The sequence below is a fragment of the Tetranychus urticae genome, chromosome 3 (genome assembly GCF_039701765.1).
Source record: "Tetranychus urticae isolate SD_2017Ah chromosome 3, NJAU_TeUrti_SD_1.0, whole genome shotgun sequence".
Taxonomy (NCBI): Eukaryota; Metazoa; Arthropoda; class Arachnida; order Trombidiformes; family Tetranychidae; genus Tetranychus; species Tetranychus urticae.
The window spans coordinates 4,842,603-4,865,471 of NC_142960.1; the positions used below are offsets into that span (position 1 = coordinate 4,842,603).

Consider the following 22,869-nt stretch of genomic DNA (forward strand, 5'->3'; position numbering starts at 1 on the left):
TGCCCAGAGACTGTTGAAATAAGACTAAATAAGACTGATAATAAATCCAAATTTGATTTACAACTTGATTGCGTCCATTCATGAAGTTATATCATTTACAATGAATTTTGCACAAAATGCTTTATTTCAAGTATGAGAAATTAACAGTAATTCTTAAACTAATGTCAATTCACGAGACTAGAAGTAACGTGCGAAACATCTTTATAGATACATGAAGTAAATACAAATGTAATTTGCCAGAAGTAATTATGGGGCGAAAGTAAATTTACAATTTCAAATAAGTGTCTATAATACATTAGATACTGATATAAAGTAAAGTCTTTGAATTCTTCATGCTTAAATTTATAGAAGAGAAAACTTTGTGGCAAATTGAAACGAGTGAAATGATAATCTAATTCATTTTTGGTTGGATATTTGCTCTTGAGATTCCCCAAAAATATTCAGGTCTTGTCGATTTAACTGACATAAATTTCCAACCAATATGATGTCCACAATTTGAACATTCACAAATTGTCCATGAGTAACCAGGAAACCAGCTTTGTTGAGTAGATGAGCGACCGACTAGGGCAAGATTGGAGACACGATAGACTGTTAATGTTTCATGAACATGGCCAGATAGGTTAACATAATTTTGCAGTGGACCCTCAACGGACATTGAAAAAATGTCTTCCCTTGTACATATCTTGGACCCACATTGTATACAACATAAGAAGAGACATTTTTGAAGAAGATCATATTCAAAACGTAATCTTCCAATTGTAGTGGGTATTTTTAAAAGTTCAACTCTTTGATCATCTGAAAGTGGAAGGTTAGCAGCAACCCAATAGGAGTATTTATAAGGCGATGCAAGCGTCTGAGAAAAATCTTGTACGTCTTCCTCTTCGTCCTCACTTGATTCAATGCTTTCCATTTCATCGTCATCGTCACGTCTAATTGTTGTCACAACAGTCTTTCTTATTTGTATGGATCCCTCAGTATCTTCAGTTTCGTGTACAGTTTGTTGAACATCTTTAATTTTATGGTCAACAGCAGGATTACTAGGGCTAGGTTTGGATATGTTGGCCCAGTTTCTCAGCTGATCATTAATCTTATGCATAATGAAGTGTGAATCATACATTCGGAAAACAAAGGATGGCCATACTGTAGATGCTGGGACTAATTTATAATTATACTTATTACCTCGTGAAGTGAAGTCTAAATTTTTGTCAAATGGATGCGCTATTTCGATGTCACACATAATTTTAACCTTTCCCATCACAAACCCATCATCTTGCCTCCATCTTTCAATCAGTTTAAATCTCTGACGTCCTTCGGCTTTTAATTTTAAGACTGATTCTTCTGCGTCATCCTCAATTCCTCTGGAATAACTTCGAATTTCTACGGTAGTTCCAACATCAGAATCTGTTGCTAAAATACCAAAAGTTCTTTCTTTCTCAATGGCATTTAACATCATAGCAATCATTGCTGGATGCTCTAACCGTAATGGCAGTATTTGACCAGGAATTAAGATAACACCAGGTAGAGTAAGCAATGGAAGAGTTACAAGAGCCTCATCGTCAAGAACAACACGACCGGACAGTTCACGCAAATTACTTCCAAGATATGTGTGTTGAGCTGGTAGACTTGGATCATAGTCTATTCCTTCAACACGTCTGTTATTTTCATCCTCGCTGTTGAGAACCACATCATTTTCAACATTATTGTCTTCATCTTCTTCATCCGTAGTAAATGAACTTTCAGATTCAGGTCTAGCTGGAATAACATTCATATCTTCATCCATTTTAGGATACTTGTAACACTTATTTGAAATGAACAAAATATAAATTACAGCTGGCTTGGTTTTACCTTCGTTTTTCGAATTCTTATAACACAGACTAATTACTGAAAATAAACAGTATCAAGATAGATTAAGAAACACACGTGAGTATCAAGAACAATTGCACAAAAAATGAGTTAATTAGGACCACAACAAAATTACGTGATGTAAACAAGCCTGAAAAGCGTTAAGCGCCTCTAGTGGTTTTAGTAATGTTCAGTGTTTTTAGTTCACTGAGATGGCAGCATAACTAAAAGCAATCCATGAACTTTAATTAGAAATGCAAATGAGTAAAACTCGAGAATCGCGATTTCTGGCAACGACATATTGACAAAATAAAACTGCACACTGAACCATTAGCTTCTTGATTGATTTGTAGCTCAAAATGGGAACTTAACTCATTTGAATCTTTCGAAAGCCTTAGATCTTTTAAAGATATTTCGCTTCTTTTCATTTTTAGTTTGAACTTACACCCTCTCAAATTTAGCTTCGAGTAATAGTCCAAACAGGTCGCCCAGTATCGAAGCTAATAGGCGAACCAGAAAATCTTAAATCTCTCACAGTAATTATATTTCAAACGATCAATTAATATGGTAAAATTTAGTTGCCAATAATAAATATTTGATTTTAATCTACACCTAATGTCTGGATGAAATTATTGATTAAGATACTTCAATTTTGGTTGAATTAAATAATTTTTTCACCTGTTAACAGTCTTTAATTGTTGATTGTAAACCAAACTGAATGTTTAAATTTCAGTTTGAACGCGTAATCTTTTTGCGCACTAACTACTTTCAGCGCCTCTTGTGGCTTTTATAATATTTAAAGTTGCTTATGAGAGATGCTAATAAAAGTTACATTTCTATAGTTTAAAAAACCAGATGATTTGTACATTTTTATTGTTTAATCTCTGGTGAAAGTCCTCAGTGTCTCTAGAAATTGTTTTGATTAATTTTTTTACATTTATGTCTCTTAAATATTGATGCACAGTTTGCTTTTTCCGCTATTCAAGCATAACTGTACCAAATCAACACTACATTCCCTCATTATGGTGATCTCTTGTTAGCTTTTGAAGCTCTCCTTTGTATTACATGTGTGCAATATTTTTAGCCAAACAAGCTCAGCATTAATATCATTTTAAAATTGTTTGACTCACTTAATCATCTTTGAATTACAATCATGATACTTTCAACGTTACCTCAACCAACATATTGTAACCCTGTTTTTGGGTTACTTCTAGTTTTATTTGTATCACAAACATTATGTTTACCGGGCTCTTATTTCAATTCTTCATCTCTAAATGATACCTCAGTGAACCGGACAATATCATCAACCTTCAAATATCTATTAAGATCTCCAAGATCACCATCAGATTCATCTAGTTCATACTCATATACAACTGCTCCTGAAGAGGGTTTACCTGTATCACTTGGTCTACTTGTTGCTACCGGTCGTACAAATGGATCAGGCATAACCTATTGTATAGCACATTACAATTCTAGAGAGATTGCTGATGGGCCTGATAAAGCTCAATTTTTCAACCTGATTAAGGCCGACGATATCAATTTTTGCTCACCACCACCGAAGTCTCAGAATGGTCTATCTGATGCAGGGTCTTACATTTTGACTAACTTCAACAATAAGTGCACTTTAATTGAACAAGCTGTCAACGTTCAAGACTATTATAAAGATTGTAAAGGTAAGCTAGATGCAGTAGTTGCTACATTTAGTTATTTTAAAAATTATTTCAAAACAACTGTTGATTGACTGTTGGATTTTCTTCATTATTGTCATCCTTACCAATAGTTATAGTAAAAAATGATGTCATAAAATAGTACTCTTATGCTGAGCAATTGTATTGCTTACAATTAACTTACTTTTATTGATAGATTCAATTCACTCTGTATAGTTATAATCTTTAGAGTTCAAAAAATTGTTGCATGTCAATACTCTGTATGAAAATTATCATTGTTTTTGTTGAAATGTTAATGACTTTCAGAGGCTTCATTATTTCATTTTTGACAAAGATATTTTGCTATTAAAACCCTTAAAAAATGTTCTTGAACTCATAAGTGATAAGTTTCTGAAGACCGAGCACTCATCAATTATCAATGGTAGAAAACTTGATCAATAATTTCAGAGCTTATTTCTAATTCCAATACTTTTTTCTTTTTCCTGCATTTTTGCTATTTTTGTAAATGTAAAGCTTTGACTCACACTTTCTCTAAGGTTAGGCTCTAGAATTATTCTGAAAACCTTGACGATGAACTGATTGACGCATTGAATTGATTTACTTTAGTCAGAAATTATTCTGGTCAATGAATATTAGTCCTTATAAATACAATTTTAGTTATGTTCATGAATGTTTTAATTAACTCATCAAATGAGGCGATTATCCTTTTATGGAAATGCTAAATATTACATACATTTATCTCATTTTATTGCATAACTAATATTTCTGATTCAAAGTTCGGCGATTATCCCAGCAACTCCATATTTTTAGCACTAAAAAAATTAAGATATATCATTTTAAATGTTATTATCAATTGATAAATTAATTAAATATTTCATTTATGAGCTATTCAAAATTGCAAATTCTCATTAATTCATTAGTCCTAATGAACCAATTTGTGATTTGATTAATTTGATGATTTCTTTCTCTTCTCGATTATCCTTTGAGCGATAGCCAAAAGTCCATTTCTGTCTGCCCAAACCATCATGTTTATCATTCCAGCGTACTTTTACTTCACCTTGATTGCCGACCTTTTTTTCACTCCTTTCTACTAAATGGTCATCATTTCCTCTACGATAACCAGATTCATATGATCCTGGTTCTGGTGACCGCATGAATCTGACAGAGAAAAATATTATTCAGTATTCCATTGTCAACGTTTCACCATTTAATTATGATACATGCTTCAAATTACTTACTGAAACAAATTTAGTCCATTTTGTTCCTTCAATAAGGAATCATCTTCTTCATCATAATCCTTTTCTTGACTGTTTAATCCTTGATTCACCTTTTCTTTGATTTCAACTGTACCGTCATTTGACTGTAGCTTGTTTGGCTCATCTTGACTGTAACATGAAATGAATAGTTGAACTTTTAACAATAAAACATAAGATAATAGATTAACACTTTTCCCATTTATGTACATCATCAAAACTTGACTCATTTATATTAATTACTTCATAATTTATTTAAATTGAATAAGGTTTTGATGTAATAACTCAATGATTTGCCATCATCATCGTCGTTGATCGTCACTGCTTGAAATCAATCGAAACAATTGACTAAAATTAATCTCGATGTCAGCTTCTCAACGTTCGATGTGTTCTGGTTAATGCATACGAGTCTGATTTTTTTATGTTTCAATTAATCTATTAATCCGAACAGATCCTATTTCCTACTGACAGTTAATTACTGATTATCCGAACTCATTAATTGATTTTTTGTTTTTTTTCTCCTTTTTTAAGGTATCATTATATCACTTCCTAATGATGTCAATGTTTACAAGCTGTTTGTCAAAAGAAACATCACGGATCCTAAGTTCATCATTGCCTTGATTGGTGAAGATTCAACTGCCGATATGTTAAGCAGATATCAGAATCAAGTTAGAGCAATGGTTTACCAGCCTAAAGATAGTAATGATGAAGAACGAGGTATTTTTGAATCAAGTTTGGTTGGTATCTGGTTAATTGCTGTCTTTACCGTTGCCATTGGAGGATATTCATCAGGGATTCTTCGATATGAGTTATTTTTGACCCGTCAACTACATGAAAATGAAGCTGCTCTAGAAGAATCAGAGGAAGAAGGAAGTAATGACCAAGAAAGAAAAAAGAAAAAGAAGACGAAGTTGGATGATGCAGTTCTGGATGTGACTCCAACAACTGTTGTCTTCTTTGTCATTTATATGTGTGCGGTCCTTTTAATATTGTACTTCTTCTACTCTTATCTGATTTTCATCATGATTATATTTTTCGTCGTTTTCTGTACAATCTCAATATACTCACTAATCATGGGTTTATCAGTTAACTATGTTGCACCTCGGTTAAATACTAAATGGTCTAAATACGGTTGGCGAATTGGAGTTACCTTGGTTTCCTTAATAGCTCCAGTTACTTGGTTTTTCATTCGCAAAACAAATCAAGCTTGGAGTCTTCAAAATGCGCTGGCCATAATATTTTGTATTCACATTCTGCAAAACCTTCGGTTTCCCAATTTTCGAATAACTAGTTTCCTGTTGACATTGCTATTCGCCTATGATATTTTCTTTGTATTCCTTACTCCCTTCTTGACCAGTGATGGCGAATCTATCATGGTAAAAGTAGCCACAGGAGGAACCAGCTCTGAAATATCTTACTCATTTGGAATTAAATCGATCAGTGAATCTCTTCCGGTTGTTTTTCAATGGCCTCGCTCATTATCTTCAACCCTTTTCTCAGACAAATGCTACCAAGGTCGAGTATTTTGGACATCAAAACTTGGTTTTGGAGATGTTTTGGTTCCAGGTTTTCTAGTTTCCTATTGTCACGCTTTAGATCTTTTCCAAAAAACACCTTATCGTCTCTATTTTACGGTTGAATGTATATTTTACGGACTTGGACTAATTGTTACTTTTATTGCTCTCAATTTGATGAACCAAGCTCAACCAGCTTTACTTTACCTTGTCCCAGCCACTTTAGTTCCTCCCTTGGTCATTGCTTGGTTCCGTAATGAGATAAATATCCTCTGGTATGGACCAGAACCTGCAGCTATCGAAGCTCGTTTAAGAGAGAGAGCAGCATTGGCTAACAATATCGAGAATGGACCAGCACCAAACAACGTTTCTGCCAATCAGGAAGAAACTGCAAGCTCAAACAATCCGAAAGAATCTCTTGTCACTAATCAGCTGAATGAAGGGACAAACACTCAAGAAAACAAAAGCTCTTAAAAGGTTTTAAATCTCCAAAGAGATTATGAAATTAATTTTGTCATTCGTCACTCTTATGGCATCTCGATGATTTTGTCTATTGTTCTTGTTTATCAACACCGCCAGCACTATAACCATATTCATCTTTATCATGAATATCACCAATCATTAATTGGCTATTTTATTTTAAATGGCTTTTATTTTGAATGTTGTTGAGTGCCTTTTCAATTTAGTTATTGTTCACCCAAATCATCGTTAATACCTATTCCAGTCTGTTTTCAGACTTTTTTGTCAAAAGTGGATCTTTCAATTTAAAATTTTTATAAACTTTGTCAATTAAGTGCCTGACAATCTTAATAGTCGTCAGTTAAATACATTTCCATCAGTGTTATTTATGTTATCGTGTAATGATACACAATTCTTGTGAAAAATTTGTAAAACAATTATAAAAAAATATTAAAAAGACAATCTTAAAAATCAAAATTTTAGATCATTTTATTCGTCTTTTAAAAATTAAAGTATCTAATGTACTAGTTTAGTTTACTAGTTTCATTTAAACGTATGAGTTGAACAAAATAAAAATAAGAAGCTTTTCCTTTACCCTGACCATTGGTAAGAGAAGCAAAGGCCAAGGGTGACGACCCTTAGGTCTGCGGATCGAACCCTGTCAGGGTAGTTCTATCTGCAAATTTAGAAGTAAAAATTCATCGGACTACAAACTCATAACTGAAATTGGTAAAACAATCTTAGTTAGTGGGACTCATTCGAAAGGATGGGTTCCATTTTTGTTCAATGCGTATTGTATAAACCCTTTTATGTAATCCCTCTCAAAGTGCTGGGACAGGCTATGAGTAAAACTAGGTTAAAATTTTGATCGATCATGGTCAACAGATTTCGAGACAATAAATTTAACCGAAAATCGAAATGCAATAACAAATTTTATCTTCCAAAATATGAAACTACATGTATTATATTATTCTTGATGTATGAACGTTAGTTTGGTGGTCTCTTGTTCCCTAACTGTCCAAAGAGCGATCGAAATTTGAAGTTTGACCGTTTTTTTATTGAAAATTATGGCTCAGATAATTGAATAGCTGAAACCTGTTAAAATTTAAATTTACCTCGAAAGTCAAAGCTTTTTCATTTACTCCTTTATTGATAAAAATTGCAATTCAATCTAGATGATCACTCTTTTAACAATACAATTTTCAAAAAATTAATAAAGGCTAATATACTTTCGAATGGTCAAAGATGTCTTTTTGAAAATTTATCATCATTACTACATGTAAAAATCCTTTGCTGTGGATCACCATCTTCATTTATAAATCTAGATTTTGGGACTTTAGAGCAACAATCGCAGGACCTGATAGGGTTAATGGGTGTACGAATACAGAGAGGTCCTCTTGCACCAAAAACTGAACTGCGAATTCCAGTGTAAGTTGTATTGAAAGGTGAGAAGATATTTGGTATACAGGGCCAGGCCTCGTATAAACAATTGCGAAGGGAACCAATAAAGGTGAGGGCAGAAAAAAAGTGGCTGCACATTGGTATTGAAATGCACATCAATTGTTCCCTGAACAAGAAAGGTGGATTACAATAAATGTCCGTATCAGAAGTGGGAAATGGGTAACCCAATTGAAAGATAATTGCTCTTAAATCGCTCAAAAAGGGAACTGGAAAATTGAATGTCGAGAGGACTCTAGTAACATGAGTAGCATCACCCTTTTCAGGAAACTTGCGATTTGACAAGGCGAATGGAGATGTGCTCGAGTCCAAAGCTGAAATTTAGAAATGAAAATTAGCCAAATGTGATTGAATTTATTTAATAAATGCTTACCAACAGTTTCACCAATTTTTATTAAGCAACATCTTCTAAGGTGTTCAGCAGCAAAAGCAGTTGCATGAGAACCAGCGCTATGTCCAGCAAATAATATCTTTTTAGGGTTGATTCGTTTTTCGGTAACAGCATATTTAATTGCATTGCCAACAAGACGACCAAGTACTTCACTGTTAGCAGCGCAAAGAAAGATGTTAACTAGAGGAATCGATACTTTACCAAACATTCTTGGGTTGGCACCACGAGTCCAATCGATCAAAATGACTTGATCATATTTATGAAACAAAGCTAATCCAACTGCAAATGTTAGTTTATCAGCATAAGCTGCGAAACAACCATGAGCATAAAAGGCTAAGTTGGTTCCTGGTCTTAGATCTTTCAAAGTACCAAATTGACTTTTCTTTACTTTCGGTGTCATCAGGTGATAAGTTGCGTTTACTTCTTCGGGTGAATCGGCACATATTGAAATTGGTGGAACTAAAATGATCATAAGAGAGATGAATGGAGTTATGCAGCCAATTTCAGGGTAACATGTAACTGTGAAACAGGGAAGAACGGCATTTATGTTAATGATTGGATCAGCATAGGAAGAAAGGGCCAGAAACAGAAGTGTCCCAAAAATGAGAACCAAAATGGACAATTTCGATGGTTTAAAGACCATGTTTCAACCCACAAGTAAATTGTCAACTGCAAGTTGAGACATCGAGATGGAAACAGATGCAGATCAAGTTCATGATCATTGCTTAGCAAGCTAATGTAAAAACTACGGGCTTTATCTAATAGAAACAATGAAACAGTTCAACATAAGCTAGTGATTGTAGACTTAATTAAAAATGCTTATCAGGGTCTCACATTAAATAGTTAATGAGCAAGAACATGAGGGTTCCATTTCACAAAATGAAACAGTCGGACTATTGGTCGATGAAAAATTTCCATAATTAAAGAAATGACATGCAAACAGATAACTTGACAAGGTATTATAAATTAGAATCAAAAAAAATCTTAAAGGAATTCAAGGATTGTTGATGAAAAGACACAACTTACACATCAGTTGTCACATTTATGCACAAAATGACACAAACGGGTAAAAACTGATTTCTTTCACTCTTTGGTTTGTAGACATAAAAACTGAGTCCATTTGTGCAATTTAAATATCAATCTCCAACTCATCTGTTCATTTTCGATCTGTCATTCTTTGTGAAATAATTTATTGCTGAATACTGGTTACAGTGAATTCATAGACAAACATTTATTGACTAATTCAACATAATTACAGAAATGGATCTTGATTTAAACTACATTTAGGGTTTTATTTTTTGAGTCCTTTGAATCATCCTTATGTTCGTGGTTTTCATGTAACCCGTGAATCTGAACTCCAAATCCTATCTTGTGACGACCAATGTTGATAGTTTTGAGTATATCAGTTATTTTCACTGTTTTACCTCGATATGATTTATGGATTGAACCAAGCTTGAAACTTGCCAAAGTATAATCAGTTGCGACGTTTTTCACCAAAAATGCAATGCTTCTCATCTTAACAGGAATGTCTCGGTGCTTAGACTTGGTTTGTGATTTTTTAAGTTCAACATTTTTGTCTTGATGAGTTTGATTTATGGAAACAGAATCGTTCAACTTGATCGGAGACGATTTGATGATAGGAATTGTTGAGTTAGGTGTTGTTGTTGAGGTTGATGATGTGGTTGTTTGAAGTGGAGATTGGGTTGTTGAATTGAATTGAGTGTCCGATGAGTTTGTCACAGTCAATTGTTTGGTAAGCTTAGCAGCCGATTTCACGTGCTTTTTTTCAACATTAAGAGGTAAAGGAGCAAAGTCATATTCATCAACGAACTTATAAGCATCTAATTCCTTTTCTTTGGGGGACTTGGTGGAAACTTCGCCCTGTTTAAACGACATAGAGATGGAAATTATAGATGTAAAAATCAATATACTGAAGCCATAACCATTAAACATGATGAAGAATAGATGAAAAGTACACTCACTAGACCAGAATAAAAGACTGATGAAATGTTTGTTTCAATGTATAGTGTGAAACTAGGTTTGCAATTTTGATCTGACAACCTTTATAAGACTTGGAGGACGAATGGAAAGCTAGGTCAAACTAATCATCTTAAAGTCGCAAACATATTTCTTAAATCCTTGTACCAAACTTACCTTGAGGTATAAAAGTTCAAATATATCAATAAAGGTATCTACACCTTGAGTGAAAAGTTAAGTAGCTTAAGGAGACTAGTTATTAGACAGAATAATTGAATCTTCAGTTGATAAGAATCAACTATTTAAACAAACTCGAGATCATTCAAATGAAACCTAGGTAAGTTTAGATCCAGTGATCATGCAAAGATGAAACATTGATTTATGGATAAATAAATAAAGATTTATATTCGTTGCTCCAAGGTAAATAATAGATATTTAATTACTTCGGTGGCAATAATGATAAAAATAACAATTTTGCATTAAAAATGTTTCGTACACTTGATTAACAATGTAAGTTTAAAAAATATTTCAAAAACATTGGGTTAGTTTTTATTTTACCAAACGATAGGTGCCTCTGTATATTTTCTGAAAATTGACGGAAATTAATTTACAATTGTAAATACAAAAACGAATTGAATTTGAGTCTCATTTTTAACCGTAATTCAAATTGATCACTATTTTCGATTTTTGGAAGAGTGTTTAAATCATCACTTCAAATGATTAAATTTAATTTTTTAATAATAAAAGCAACCGGGTAGAGTAACCAGTATCGGTTACCTCTCCTCTAGGTAGCCGGTTACCACTGACGTGAGCATCTTTAGCATTACGGTTTTATTCATGAAATCCAATTTATAGTATTGTTTATCTAATCTCTGATGTAGATACTGAATGTTATTGAATTCTGAGTACAGAGTGTATTATCGGTGCATGGTTAAATAAAACAACTCACCAGTATGATCTAAAGGTCTTCCTATTAAATTTAACTGATTTGGTTTTTTTTGTAAATCATGTAAAATTTCGTTCAGCTGACGCAGCAAAAGCTTTCATTTCATTTATTTTTCATTACCCTTACACTGCTTCCATAATTTAATCCACCATGGAATTGGATTCCTCTTCATCGTCATCTTATTCATTAATTGGATACCTTTCTAGAACATTAGGTGCCAATGAAAATGCAGTTAAAATCTTTTTTACACTTTTAGCTGGTAAGTCAATTCACTGCATTTTTCAATTTTCTATTCATTGACAGAACTTATCATGTCTACATTCCTCTAACATTGTTAGTCATTGACATTAATCAAATCAAAACACATGCATTATAATCTTTTTAGCCTCTAAAACTATTATCATCCATCTGTCATCAACTTGATTTTCATTACATTGATCTTATTTCTAATTGCATGATTTTTGTTTATTTATTATTTACATAGGTTATCCAATAGCCATTATTTATAATTATTGCATTGTCAATAGAAGTAAATTGATAAAGAAATTGTTCTTCATCGTTTCTGGTTTGGCTTTGGGACTTTTCAATCATGGTAAGTTGCTGTTGTAATTTTGCTACAACCTTGCATTGTGTACAAATTTTATTCTTAACAAATCAATTGCTTTTATTTATTCTTAGGTTATGATTTTTTCCATACGACTGTTACAATTCTCACCATGTATTTTGTGCTTAAATGGTTTGGCGATTCTAAATTTTCTGTTAAATTTGCTTATGTTTTTTGTTCGGTAAGTTAATAAATAACATTAGTTTAATAATCACAATCACAACTAACAGACAAATTATAGTGATGTATGGACAAAAGATGATTATATATTTCGGACTAAAACTTATGTGGAAAAATCCAAATCCTAATTTATTACAATATCTTTGTGCAATGTATTATCTGTGTAAATTCAGTTGATTATAAACCATCCGACTATTCAGTTATTGAACTTCTACTAACTAATATTTAGTCCGAAATTGATTATCCATATGAATTACTATCAACATTTATTTGTTATGAATTTGACACTTTTTAATATTTATTCTTTGCTCTTTTAATCATTTACCCAGGCCTACTTGTTATGCGGTTATTTTCTTACTCAAATGAAATCAAATGATTATAGCTTCGAATGGACTATTCCTCAATGTGTTTTAACTCTTCGCTTAATTGCAATAGCTTTTGATCTTTATGATGGCAAAAGAATTCAAGCGAAAGTAACTGTTAATGGTGAACCAATAAAAAATGATGCACCAATATATGAAGCTCCTGAATTTCTTGAATTATTTGCATGTTGTTACCTTCCTTTCTCATTCCTGGTGGGACCTCAGTTTGAGTATAAAAAATTTCAAGAATTTTTAAATGGAAAGGAAAATGTTTACAAAATATGGTATGAATCACTTGACTGATCTACATTTGATCATATTTTAATAATGACAAATTATCATTGACTAATATTCTAATCTTTTTCATTTTACAGTGCAAATCAAGCTACCAAAAAGCTTGGACTTGGAGTTTTATATTTAATTTGCTATGTTATCGGAGAAAAATATTGTCCTCCATCTATTTTGTTATCTGATTACTTCAAAGTAAGCCTTGAATTATTATACCCAAATGATCCTAAACTAACCTGACAAGACCTTTCAGAAAAAAATAACTATGACTAATGCACCTAATGCAAACTTATTCTCGACCTTTTCCCTCTATTCTTTGACTAGGTTATTTCTTGTATACACCCTAATCTTCTAATCATATTGCAATTTTTACCTTGAGATTGAATTTCCCTTCAAACCACACCTAAAATCACTTCTAATTACATTTATTCAATTCTATTTTTCTCCCTTTCTTATTCCATGATCAACAAATAATCTTGCTCAACTAAATTCATTCAACTTTAGGCATCTGGGTTTTTCATGAGCTTCACATTAATTGCATTAACAACTAAGATCCAAACTTGCAAGTATATTGGTATTTGGATTCTCTCTGTAAGTTTTCGACATTTTCCAATATCTCTCTCCTAACCATTCATCCATTAATTTTTTCCTTATTCACTTATTCAATGTCTTTAGGAGGGAAGCCTAATCATGTCTGGATTCACTTATGATAAGCAGAGTAAAACATTCAGAAACTATTGCAATGCAGATCCATATCTCTTTGAAACTACTCCCACCTTCGGCGGGATCATTCGATCCTTCAATATAACGACGAATCATTGGTCCGGCAAATACATTTTCAAGCGCTTGAAGTTTCTTGGCAATAGGATTGTCAGCCATGCAGCTACCTTAGCATATCTTGCACTTTGGCATGGCTGGAAATCAGGTTACTATGTTACCTTTGGAATGGAGTTTATGATCATGAAAATGGAGTGGGAGGTAAGCTGTAATAATCAATAGTCTGATAGTTAATACAATATCATTACATCACTTATAACAACAGATATTGTATCAGTAATTATATTGCTAGTTTATTATGTATTGTCATCGATTTATCATTTTCAACTTTATAATTACAATTGATAAGTTTGATTCATAACTTATTATCTAATAAGTAATTGTTTTTTTAAACTGTCAAAAATTGTCTCCAACGATTTGGATCGATGAATAACTGATGACTCTAAATAATAATAAGCTTGCATAGTTTGACTAAATTTTGGAAAAAGTTTAAATTGCTTTTTCAAACGATCAATAGCATGCAATTTTTCGTGTTGTTTCTATCATTTAATTCCAACAGTAACTCTCCAAATTTATTTACTTGTTTCTAATTTCTTATTTTTCGTTTCTTAAAGGTTACGGCAATTATGCAAAAACTTCGACGATCCAACAAAACATTGGACAATATTCTTAATCAAAGCTATGTTCGATTATCAATATTGGCTTTTCTTCACATTTACACCGTCTATATGTTTGGATATTGTCTTGCTCCTTTCATACTACTTACTTATACGAAATGGGTTCCCGTTTTGGCGCACGTTTATTTTTCTGGACACTTATTTTACATATCATGGATAATTGTTTCACCCTTTGTCCATTCTTTAATTCTTCCTTACACCCGGTCTCAGTCAAATAATGCAAGTTCATCCAGGCCAGCGCATTCTGATTCTAATTTAGAGTCAGATGAACCACAAGAAGCGTCTAAAAGCAAAGCTGAATAATTTAAAATTATTTATGATGTTCAATCTAAATTCAATGTGAATTTAAAATATATATTCATATATATATTCTTGTCTATAAATATTGCTTATTATACTTGAGACATTTGTCAATTACTTTTTATTTCATTTATTTCATTTATAAGTTTGTTATTGTTATAAATTATTTTATCTATTGTTTGAACAAGATCCAAATCTCAAATCATCGAGAAATAGTTTAAACAAAAGCAGAGTTCAAATCTTGCTAATCTTCTTTATCTTAAGTACACAAAACTTTTCTTAACAAAGCTCAAGTTCAATCCTTTAAGTGATAGTTGAAAAGTCTAAAGTTGAGATTCCCAAAATAAATAATGTTGAGAAAGATATCAGTTTGCGTTTCAAATGAAACAAAACAATTTCCAGTCATGTTTAACTAGTTTGGAATGCTAGAATGAGATTATTAAATGATGAAATGAGCAATAATCTTTCGGAAAACTTATTTGGTTAACCGAAGTAAACAAGTAAACAATAAAATATTTCCTTTGGCCAAGAGATGGAGCCACATCTTTTAACATACATTTTTGAAAATAGCCTATGAATCAGTCTGTCTATTATGTTTTAATTTACCAGTTAACTGTTTCTCAATGCATTTTATAAATTAATTGTATATTTCTTGGTTATTTATGCTGATTTAATAATGCTGTGGTAGCTTGAGTGTCAAGTCAAACACAGCCCTTCACATTTATACTCAAATTTTGCTGGAATTGCGTCTCAAAAAGCTGTGTTTTTATTTTGTACTTTAGCTAATCTTTTTTTATCATTATTGTATATTCTGATTTGCCTGATCGTTTCAAGACATGGTAGAGGAACGTTGGAACCATCATAACGGATTAGATGAACCTCCTCCAAATCCACTTACAAATGGAATCAAGCCACTTCCAATTTCTCAAATAAGAATTCCAAAAATTGTAAGACCTGGACCCTCATCTGACTTCAATCCCCCTTCCCGTGATCAGGATATGGCTGATCGTGAACAGCTGAGGAATCAACTAACATCTTTACAAGCTCTTCTTGAAAAAACTTCAAAGAAAGGTGGTGATTTAATTCGTAGTTTTCGCGGAAGAGATGTGAATCAATGTCCACAGTATGCTGAAAATTTGAAGCTACAGCAAGATGTTGAAAAAAGGATCGAAGAAGTTAAAGGAAAACTCTTCGAGGTATCAAGAAGATTAGGAGCGAACAAAGAAGAGGAGAAAAAAGAAGAGAAAAAAGAGAAAAAAGTAGAAACAATCGATGTTTCAATTCCAAAACCTTTCATTGGTGCTCCTATAATTGATGATGATGAGGATATCAGCTTTAAAGTATTCAATGATCCTGGCTGCCATTGGTGTAAACAGTGTGATATATTTGTCAGTGATCTTGGTTCATACTTGCAACATCTGCAAAGTGATAAACACTGGAAAGCCTGTGAAACAAAGGAAGAACCATGGAGAAAAAGTCAAATCAAACCTAAAATCGAGCTCGATATAAAAAAGATACCAGTTGAAATCAAAGGTACTCACACACTCATGCCTGTTCGGGGATATTTTTGCCAAGTTTGTGGCGTTCTTTTAGGAAGCCAAGGCCATGCGGAAGATCATTTAAAAACAAACAAACACAATCGATGTTTTAATGTGAGTATAACTCATTTTCAAACTATTTGTGTTTCTAATTCGCTTTTTTTTCTTTCAGCGTCATGTATTAATGAATGGTACAATAGAGCTTAATTACTCTGTAAGCAAGAGTCGCTCTCTTTCTAAAATGCAAAAATTAGATGCTAAACGTCAACGCGAACAAGAAGAAAAAGAGGAAAGAGAAAAAGAATCGAAAAAACGAGCCATTGAAGCTGAAATCAAAAAGAGGATGGCCGAAGAGAAAGATAAAGAGAACAGGTCAAAAAAGAATAGAGAATCTTCCGAAAAAGAATCCAAAACTTCCAGAGAAGACGACCGAGATAGAAAAGTTGTAAGAGACAGAGAGAGGGATAGGGAGAGAAGTAGAGAGAAAGATAGAGATAGAGAGAGGGAAAGAGATAGAGATAGAGATAGAGAAAAAGATAGAGATAGAGAGAAAACGAAGAATTCTTTACATAAGTCGAGTAGCCACAGTAGAGATAAGATTAGAGAAAGAGTGAAAGAGAAAGAAAGAGAAAGAGAGAGGGAAAGAGATGCACTTAAAAACAAATCGAAGCGTCACGATGATTCCAAAAAAACTGAAAAACCAAATAAAAGCTCAACAACGATCATAGAACCTGTGGATGAAAATGTCTTTGGTCCTCATTTTCCGTTCCGTGACAGAAAGTTGGCAATGAAACCAATTGTTCATATCCCTAAAGATGAATGGCAGCTGTGCTGGAAAAAACATATGAAACTTATGATGAAGGGCAAGCTTCCTACTTTTTCTGCAAAATCAGAGCAAGAATCTGTGCAAAAATCGGAACCTGAAGAAATTCAGAAACCACCTTCACCTCCTACTCCTTCTCCACAGCCACAATTTTCTACTGAGGCGGATATGGAAGCTGTCGACTCAAGCATTGGTGATTTAGTTTTATCGATAAATTATGACAAAGATTTATCCGATAATGAATTCGATAAAGATAATGATATAAATTTGAACAGTACTGTAAGTCTTGCCAACGATATGTTTACAGTAGAGTTCGATGATGAAAGTGAGAGAGCTGACAAAATGAGAGAAGAATCAGATTTCGTTGTGTCACAAGATAACGATTTCCCTAGATTTGAGCCCTTAGTCATGAACACTGGTGAAGAAGATGAACCTTTTTCCAGTTCTGTGACAGACACGCCAATGTTATCCCCTCCAATGTGGGTTCAACCTATGTCGCTTCATGACCTAGCAGAATAATACCTATATTACCTCACACAAACGCGTCGATACATTTTTTTCTCGAATGATTAAATATTACTCCTTTAATTGTAAAGCCCTTTCCACAAATCATTCAGCAAATAAAATCATTTCATTTATTTATCAACTTTGAAAATTTTCTATTGTATCAAGAGATATACATCGACAAGGACAGCCACTGACAGGGCATTCCGATTGCTCCATGAACCAGTCCATCATATGTTTAGCATGACCACCGTGACGGCAAGTTTGACACCAAGAAAACCAACTATTTAATGGTTTAATTTTTTTCTTTGGATCATTAGAAGTATTGGAATAATCTGATCTTGTTGAAAATCTAGTAGGAGTTCCAAATTGTGTCAAGCAAATACAACATCTTGGTAATGGTTTACGACAATTTGGACAACTTTGTATTCGAGCTTTATGAACTGCAGAAGACACCTTGGTTAATGAATGGAGATGATCCATACTGTTTCTCAGCTGATTATTGATACTAGCTCCAGTTCCCGATCCACTGCTTCCAATTGTTCTAGCATTACTAGCGGTGGGTAAAGTATGAATTGTGGAAACACTTTTACCGCAATAGTTACAACTAACAAACATTTGAGGACCTGGAACTTGCTCATAGTCTAACCTTTTGAACCATTCATTATCGAACAAAGCTCTTTTATGCCAGAGTCTCCAACAATCAAGAATATTACGATAATTTTCTACCCATAATTGTACTCGAGGATCTTTATGATGGTGACTAGGTAGTGAATGTAGGGCCACAAAGGAAACTGTTTGAACATCACTTGTTGCTTCAACATAATGATTGAGTAGATCTAATCCTTCAGAAGTGATTCCAGTCATTAATAGACCATCAATATCACCATTTTCCACCAACAAGGCTGTGTATGCATCTAAATGGTATTGTAATTGTGCATCAGGTAAAAAAGTAACCGCAAAGGCAACACGGTCAGATAATTCGAGAGATTGATCGTAAACAATTTCTTCGTATGTTTCAGTTTCTGAGGTTAAAAAACTGAAAATTGCTCTTAAATATGGATGATTCAGTTCAGATCGAAATGCTGAACACATTTCTCTCCATAGCGAATTTTTCTCTCCAGTATAACCAGATAAGGCCATAGCTACCGTGGACAAAGTAGGATCACCGCCATTCTCTGTTGGAGCTGATGAACCCGATATTAAACAATCAATCGCTTTCCTCATTTTTAAATTAAACACCGAGATTGCAGCAGCTCTAGTATATTGTGCTTTAGATTTGAGATTATCAATAAGAGCGTCTAGTTTTTCACCCCAACCACAAAGGTAAAGAGCGTGACTTCGCTCATCACTTTTGTATACGGGTATTTTTGTGTTAGAAGGTAGATCAGTCCATTGCGCATAGTTAAGGTCACTCTTTTTCAACATTAAACTGGAATCATCAACACTAGATGGACCAAAAAGGATCTGTTTAACACCAATAAGTTTATCATTTTTGTCCGAAGTCGACATCTTTGAAGACATTTCTTTAGCAGATTCTATCCAAGTCCATAGAGATCGAAGTTTGGGATCATCAGGAACATATGATTCATTAAGGCCATAATCTTGAGAGGCTCTTTCCCTCATTTTTACGGAGACATCTTCAATTGATTTATAGTAATCATCTCTGTAATCAATACATTGTAAAAGTTCTCTACCATTGGTCCAGATAATCTCAGACGCTGGTGACCAATTAAGAGTAACTCGACCAAAGCCTTTAGATTCTGTATCCATAACCGAATCTCTTTGTTTACAGTAAAATTATGTTATCAAAACAGAAGTAAACATTTGTTTATGATAGAAGAGTTAGCATTGTGTTTCACTAAAAATAATACAACAAATGCAGTTTAAAAAGATATGAAAGAGATGATACTAGATGTAATTACAATTTTTCGTAGATAATTAAACTTGACACATATTATAATTGAATAATTTGTTTATTTTAAGATGTTTCATATTAAAGTAGATTTATTTTTCTATTGACAACAGTTTTGTTTTGATATTTATAGTAACCGACAACAAAGTGCATTACGATAAAGCTGAGAGTCTCTCTGGTTACTGTAACCGGTAACCGTGAATTTACCTCCTCCATTTAACAAGTTTACCTTTGCTGTTTATTTATTTTGATTTTTTATATTTATGAAGATCATGGCTGAAACAACCGAAGTAGTTAATAAATATAATGTTAGATATGAGTTTGGTAAAATAACTTTGAAAGCAGGTCATAATTCACCAGATGATTGTGGCTCAAATGGTCTTCCTACAACTCCTAATTCAATTTCGATTATTGGCAATTTTAAAGCAATTGTGGATCATATAAGCCATCCCAATTTAGTTCAATACGTTGATTGTTATCGTAGCAAAAATGGTAAGTTCATCTTTATCTTCGAAAGTTTGCTTCTTCTACTTCAAAATGTATTGTTATTTTTCTATGATATAAATTAATGACTCATCTTACGTTTTTACAGAAAAGGTCTGCCTTGTATTTGAGTATTACCAAAAGCAATTTGTCAACGAAGATATTGATATTATTGTCAAGCATCTTCTAACTGGTCTCAACTATCTACATTCATGTTTAAACATAGTCCATGGCAACATTACTCCTGATTCAATCGTTTATAATGGCAGCAATTATAAATGGATACATTGGCCTTTAAATGTGATTACTGAATATGGAAGATTTCTCGATAGCTCTGCTTTATTGCCTGAGAATTTGAGTTTTGTTGCTCCTGAACGTGCTATAAATCTGAAAAGTAAACCATGTAAGAGGTCAGATATATGGTCATTCGGATTGGTTCTCCTTTGCTACCTTTATCCTCAAATAAAACTACCTCGCAATCCAGTTACACTTGCTGCATGTAAAACAGTTGATGAAGTATTAAAGCGACTAAATGTTACGGAGTTATCTGGAAAATATCAAGAAGTGATAACCCAATGTTTAAATCCTAAAGTGAACTCAAGGCCGACTGTGAAACAATTAATGAAATTACTTGATATCGATTCAACCATCCCTGAGAACTACCCACTAGATAAATTGATAAAATATAATAAGATATCAGAGTATTGTAAAGATGAATGCCCATTGACTATCCGTGAAGCATATCATTTTTGGTGTTTATCTTCAACTGCAAATAGAGACAAGGAATGTGATGAAAAACAAGATCCACCCATCATGCGTTTACCTTCTCTAGTTATTTTAGAAAATCAACAAAGTTCCAACTCATACTCTACCAATTCTGCATCATCTGGAGTATCATTTGTCCCTCATTACATTGAAGTTTTACCCATGGACAATCTAAAAAAGCGTCTCAGTGAACTAGATCCAACAATTTTGTTTCCATTAATATCAACTAGATTCAAGAAAGAAAAAAAACTTGAGGCTGACCCAGCTCTTCCTATCATTATTCGAGAAAACGATTTCATGTATCAAGTTGAAAGAGTTCTACTATTCAGGAGATTGTGTAATGAAAGTCCTTTCTTGAGAGATGATCTTTTAAAGGCATCAACTATCGACATACCTCCCATGTATCGAGCTCAGGCTTGGGCTGTGATACTCGAGGTTAATTGGAATGATTTACTAATTTATGACAAGATTGACAAGCTAACACCAACTAGCACTGATCGACAAATCAGTGTTGATATTCCAAGATGTCACCAATACAATGATCTCTTAGCATCACCAAAGGGCCATAAAAAATTTTCAAGAATACTTAAAGCTTGGTTAAGACATAATGAGCCTAATTATGTATATTGGCAAGGGCTTGATTCGTTATCGGCTCCTTTTGTTTTGCTCAATTTTCATGATGAAGCAATGGCTTTTGCATCTTTCAACGCTTTTATACACAAATATTTAAGAGGATTTTTTGCTAAAGACAACTCTGAAACTATTCAAGAATATTTGGCTTTATTTTCACATCTTATTGCCTTTCACGATGTCGATCTTTTTAATCATCTTTATCACCTTAACTTTACTCCAGAACTCTATTGTATTCCTTGGTTTTTAACCATGTTTACTCATGTACTACCGTTACATAAAATATTCCATGTTTGGGATACTCTTCTGCTTGGTGACGAGTCTTTTCCCTTATCCATTGGTTTGTCAATATTGAACCAGTTAAGAAACCAGCTACTTGGTTACACCTTTAATGACTGTATACTCATTTCAAGTGATTTACCTGAGATTAATATTGATCAATGCGTCCAAGACGCAATAAAATTTGTTAAAAAAACTCCACCAAGTGCTACAAAAAGAGGTTTGGTACGTTGAAAGTTAACGTTTTCATTCGATCCGCTATTAACAATATTTTTTTTCATTGTTTTGAAATTTAGTTTCCAATCAACGAATTAGTAAGTGAGATTTGTCCTCGTATAACTATGGATGATTTACTCGATGCCTGGGAAAACGACGAGAGAATAGTCATTGTTGATCGACGCTCAGAGGATGATGTTAACCAATTTGGTCTGATCAAAGACGCTATTAGGGAATATGATATCAGTATAATCAAAAGTCATTTGAAAGAAAATTACTATTTATTAGCGGTTATCAACGATCTTCCTCTTGCAGCACAGCTTGTTCTAGAATCGGTCGGACGAACTGTTAGTTTAATACACGATCACAAACTACCAAAGCAGCTAAAAATTTCGTCTAATGGATTATCCAATTAATTATGATTACTCAAGATTCATTCTGATCATTCAGTTGTTGCTTGGATAAATATCAACTTGAGGGATGAAATTTGAATAACAATCACTAGTTCATTGATGCTCATTGTTAATTATTTACTGACGCACTAATTACGTCTATAATTTTTTTTGTTCTTGAATTACCTATTGGATCATTCTACAGATCCTATCAATCAATTATTATGATTATTTTTCTCTAAAACTCTTTTATTACTCCTGCTGGTCACACGAATATATTTTTCTAAATGTCTGAAGATTTTTGCAAATCTTGAATCAACATTTGATTTTGAAATTATCTCAATTCAATCGTGCAATAAATTTATTAATTTATTAGTTGTATACTTGATCAACTTTTAATCATTCCTTCACTGTATCCAAACCAATTCATACTGATATTAAATGATTTTTCTTGTTGGTTTCATAATTTCAACTTATCCAATTGCCAATACAATTGTCTAAATAATTTTTCGGTTTTAATGTTGATTTCAACATTTTTGTTTTCATCATCAATTTTTGAATGTTCAGGTGTGAAAATGTGATTAATTCAATGAATTTAAACACCGACACTCTTAAAACTGGCGCTTAGC

At 33.1% G+C, this 22,869-nt stretch overlaps 7 protein-coding genes across 7 annotated transcripts; 4 read left to right on the forward strand and 3 right to left on the reverse strand.

Moving 5' to 3' along the window:
- Positions 1-101: 101 nt before the first annotated feature.
- On the reverse strand, positions 102-2,259 carry ohgt (E3 ubiquitin ligase component cereblon). The gene has a single exon (XM_015939868.3). The coding sequence runs from the start codon at positions 1,778-1,780 to the stop codon at positions 392-394; it is 1,389 nt and encodes a 462-aa protein (XP_015795354.2). The 5' UTR covers positions 1,781-2,259; the 3' UTR covers positions 102-391.
- Positions 2,260-2,688: 429 nt separating this feature from the next.
- LOC107371713 (signal peptide peptidase-like 2A) lies at positions 2,689-7,212 on the forward strand. The gene is made up of 2 exons (XM_015939861.3): positions 2,689-3,515; positions 5,294-7,212. The coding sequence occupies exons 1-2, from the start codon at positions 2,996-2,998 to the stop codon at positions 6,748-6,750; spliced, it is 1,977 nt and encodes a 658-aa protein (XP_015795347.2). The 5' UTR covers positions 2,689-2,995; the 3' UTR covers positions 6,751-7,212.
- A 646-nt stretch (positions 7,213-7,858) lies between these two features.
- Positions 7,859-9,548, reverse strand: LOC107371127 (phospholipase A1). Its single transcript, XM_015939113.3, has 2 exons — positions 8,567-9,548; positions 7,859-8,507 (listed from the first exon to the last, which is right to left on the reverse strand). The coding sequence occupies exons 1-2, from the start codon at positions 9,225-9,227 to the stop codon at positions 7,975-7,977; spliced, it is 1,194 nt and encodes a 397-aa protein (XP_015794599.1). The 5' UTR covers positions 9,228-9,548; the 3' UTR covers positions 7,859-7,974.
- A 1,915-nt stretch (positions 9,549-11,463) lies between these two features.
- On the forward strand, positions 11,464-14,797 carry nes (lysophosphatidylcholine acyltransferase 3 protein nessy). Its single transcript, XM_015939112.3, has 8 exons — positions 11,464-11,766; positions 11,992-12,099; positions 12,186-12,292; positions 12,621-12,937; positions 13,028-13,136; positions 13,446-13,532; positions 13,617-13,919; positions 14,333-14,797. Exons 1-8 carry the CDS (start codon positions 11,658-11,660, stop codon positions 14,696-14,698), a joined length of 1,506 nt encoding a protein of 501 aa, XP_015794598.2. The 5' UTR covers positions 11,464-11,657; the 3' UTR covers positions 14,699-14,797.
- A 493-nt stretch (positions 14,798-15,290) lies between these two features.
- LOC107371124 (uncharacterized) lies at positions 15,291-17,698 on the forward strand. Its single transcript, XM_015939109.3, has 2 exons — positions 15,291-16,347; positions 16,406-17,698. The coding sequence occupies exons 1-2, from the start codon at positions 15,532-15,534 to the stop codon at positions 17,573-17,575; spliced, it is 1,986 nt and encodes a 661-aa protein (XP_015794595.2). The 5' UTR covers positions 15,291-15,531; the 3' UTR covers positions 17,576-17,698.
- mio (GATOR complex protein mio) lies at positions 17,669-19,648 on the reverse strand. Its single transcript, XM_015939110.2, has one exon. It carries the CDS (start codon positions 19,331-19,333, stop codon positions 17,699-17,701), a length of 1,635 nt encoding a protein of 544 aa, XP_015794596.1. The 5' UTR covers positions 19,334-19,648; the 3' UTR covers positions 17,669-17,698.
- A 43-nt stretch (positions 19,649-19,691) lies between these two features.
- LOC107371123 (TBC domain-containing protein kinase-like protein) lies at positions 19,692-22,706 on the forward strand. The gene is made up of 3 exons (XM_015939108.3): positions 19,692-19,967; positions 20,068-21,857; positions 21,929-22,706. Exons 1-3 carry the CDS (start codon positions 19,739-19,741, stop codon positions 22,262-22,264), a joined length of 2,355 nt encoding a protein of 784 aa, XP_015794594.1. The 5' UTR covers positions 19,692-19,738; the 3' UTR covers positions 22,265-22,706.
- The last annotated feature ends 163 nt before the right edge of the window (positions 22,707-22,869 follow it).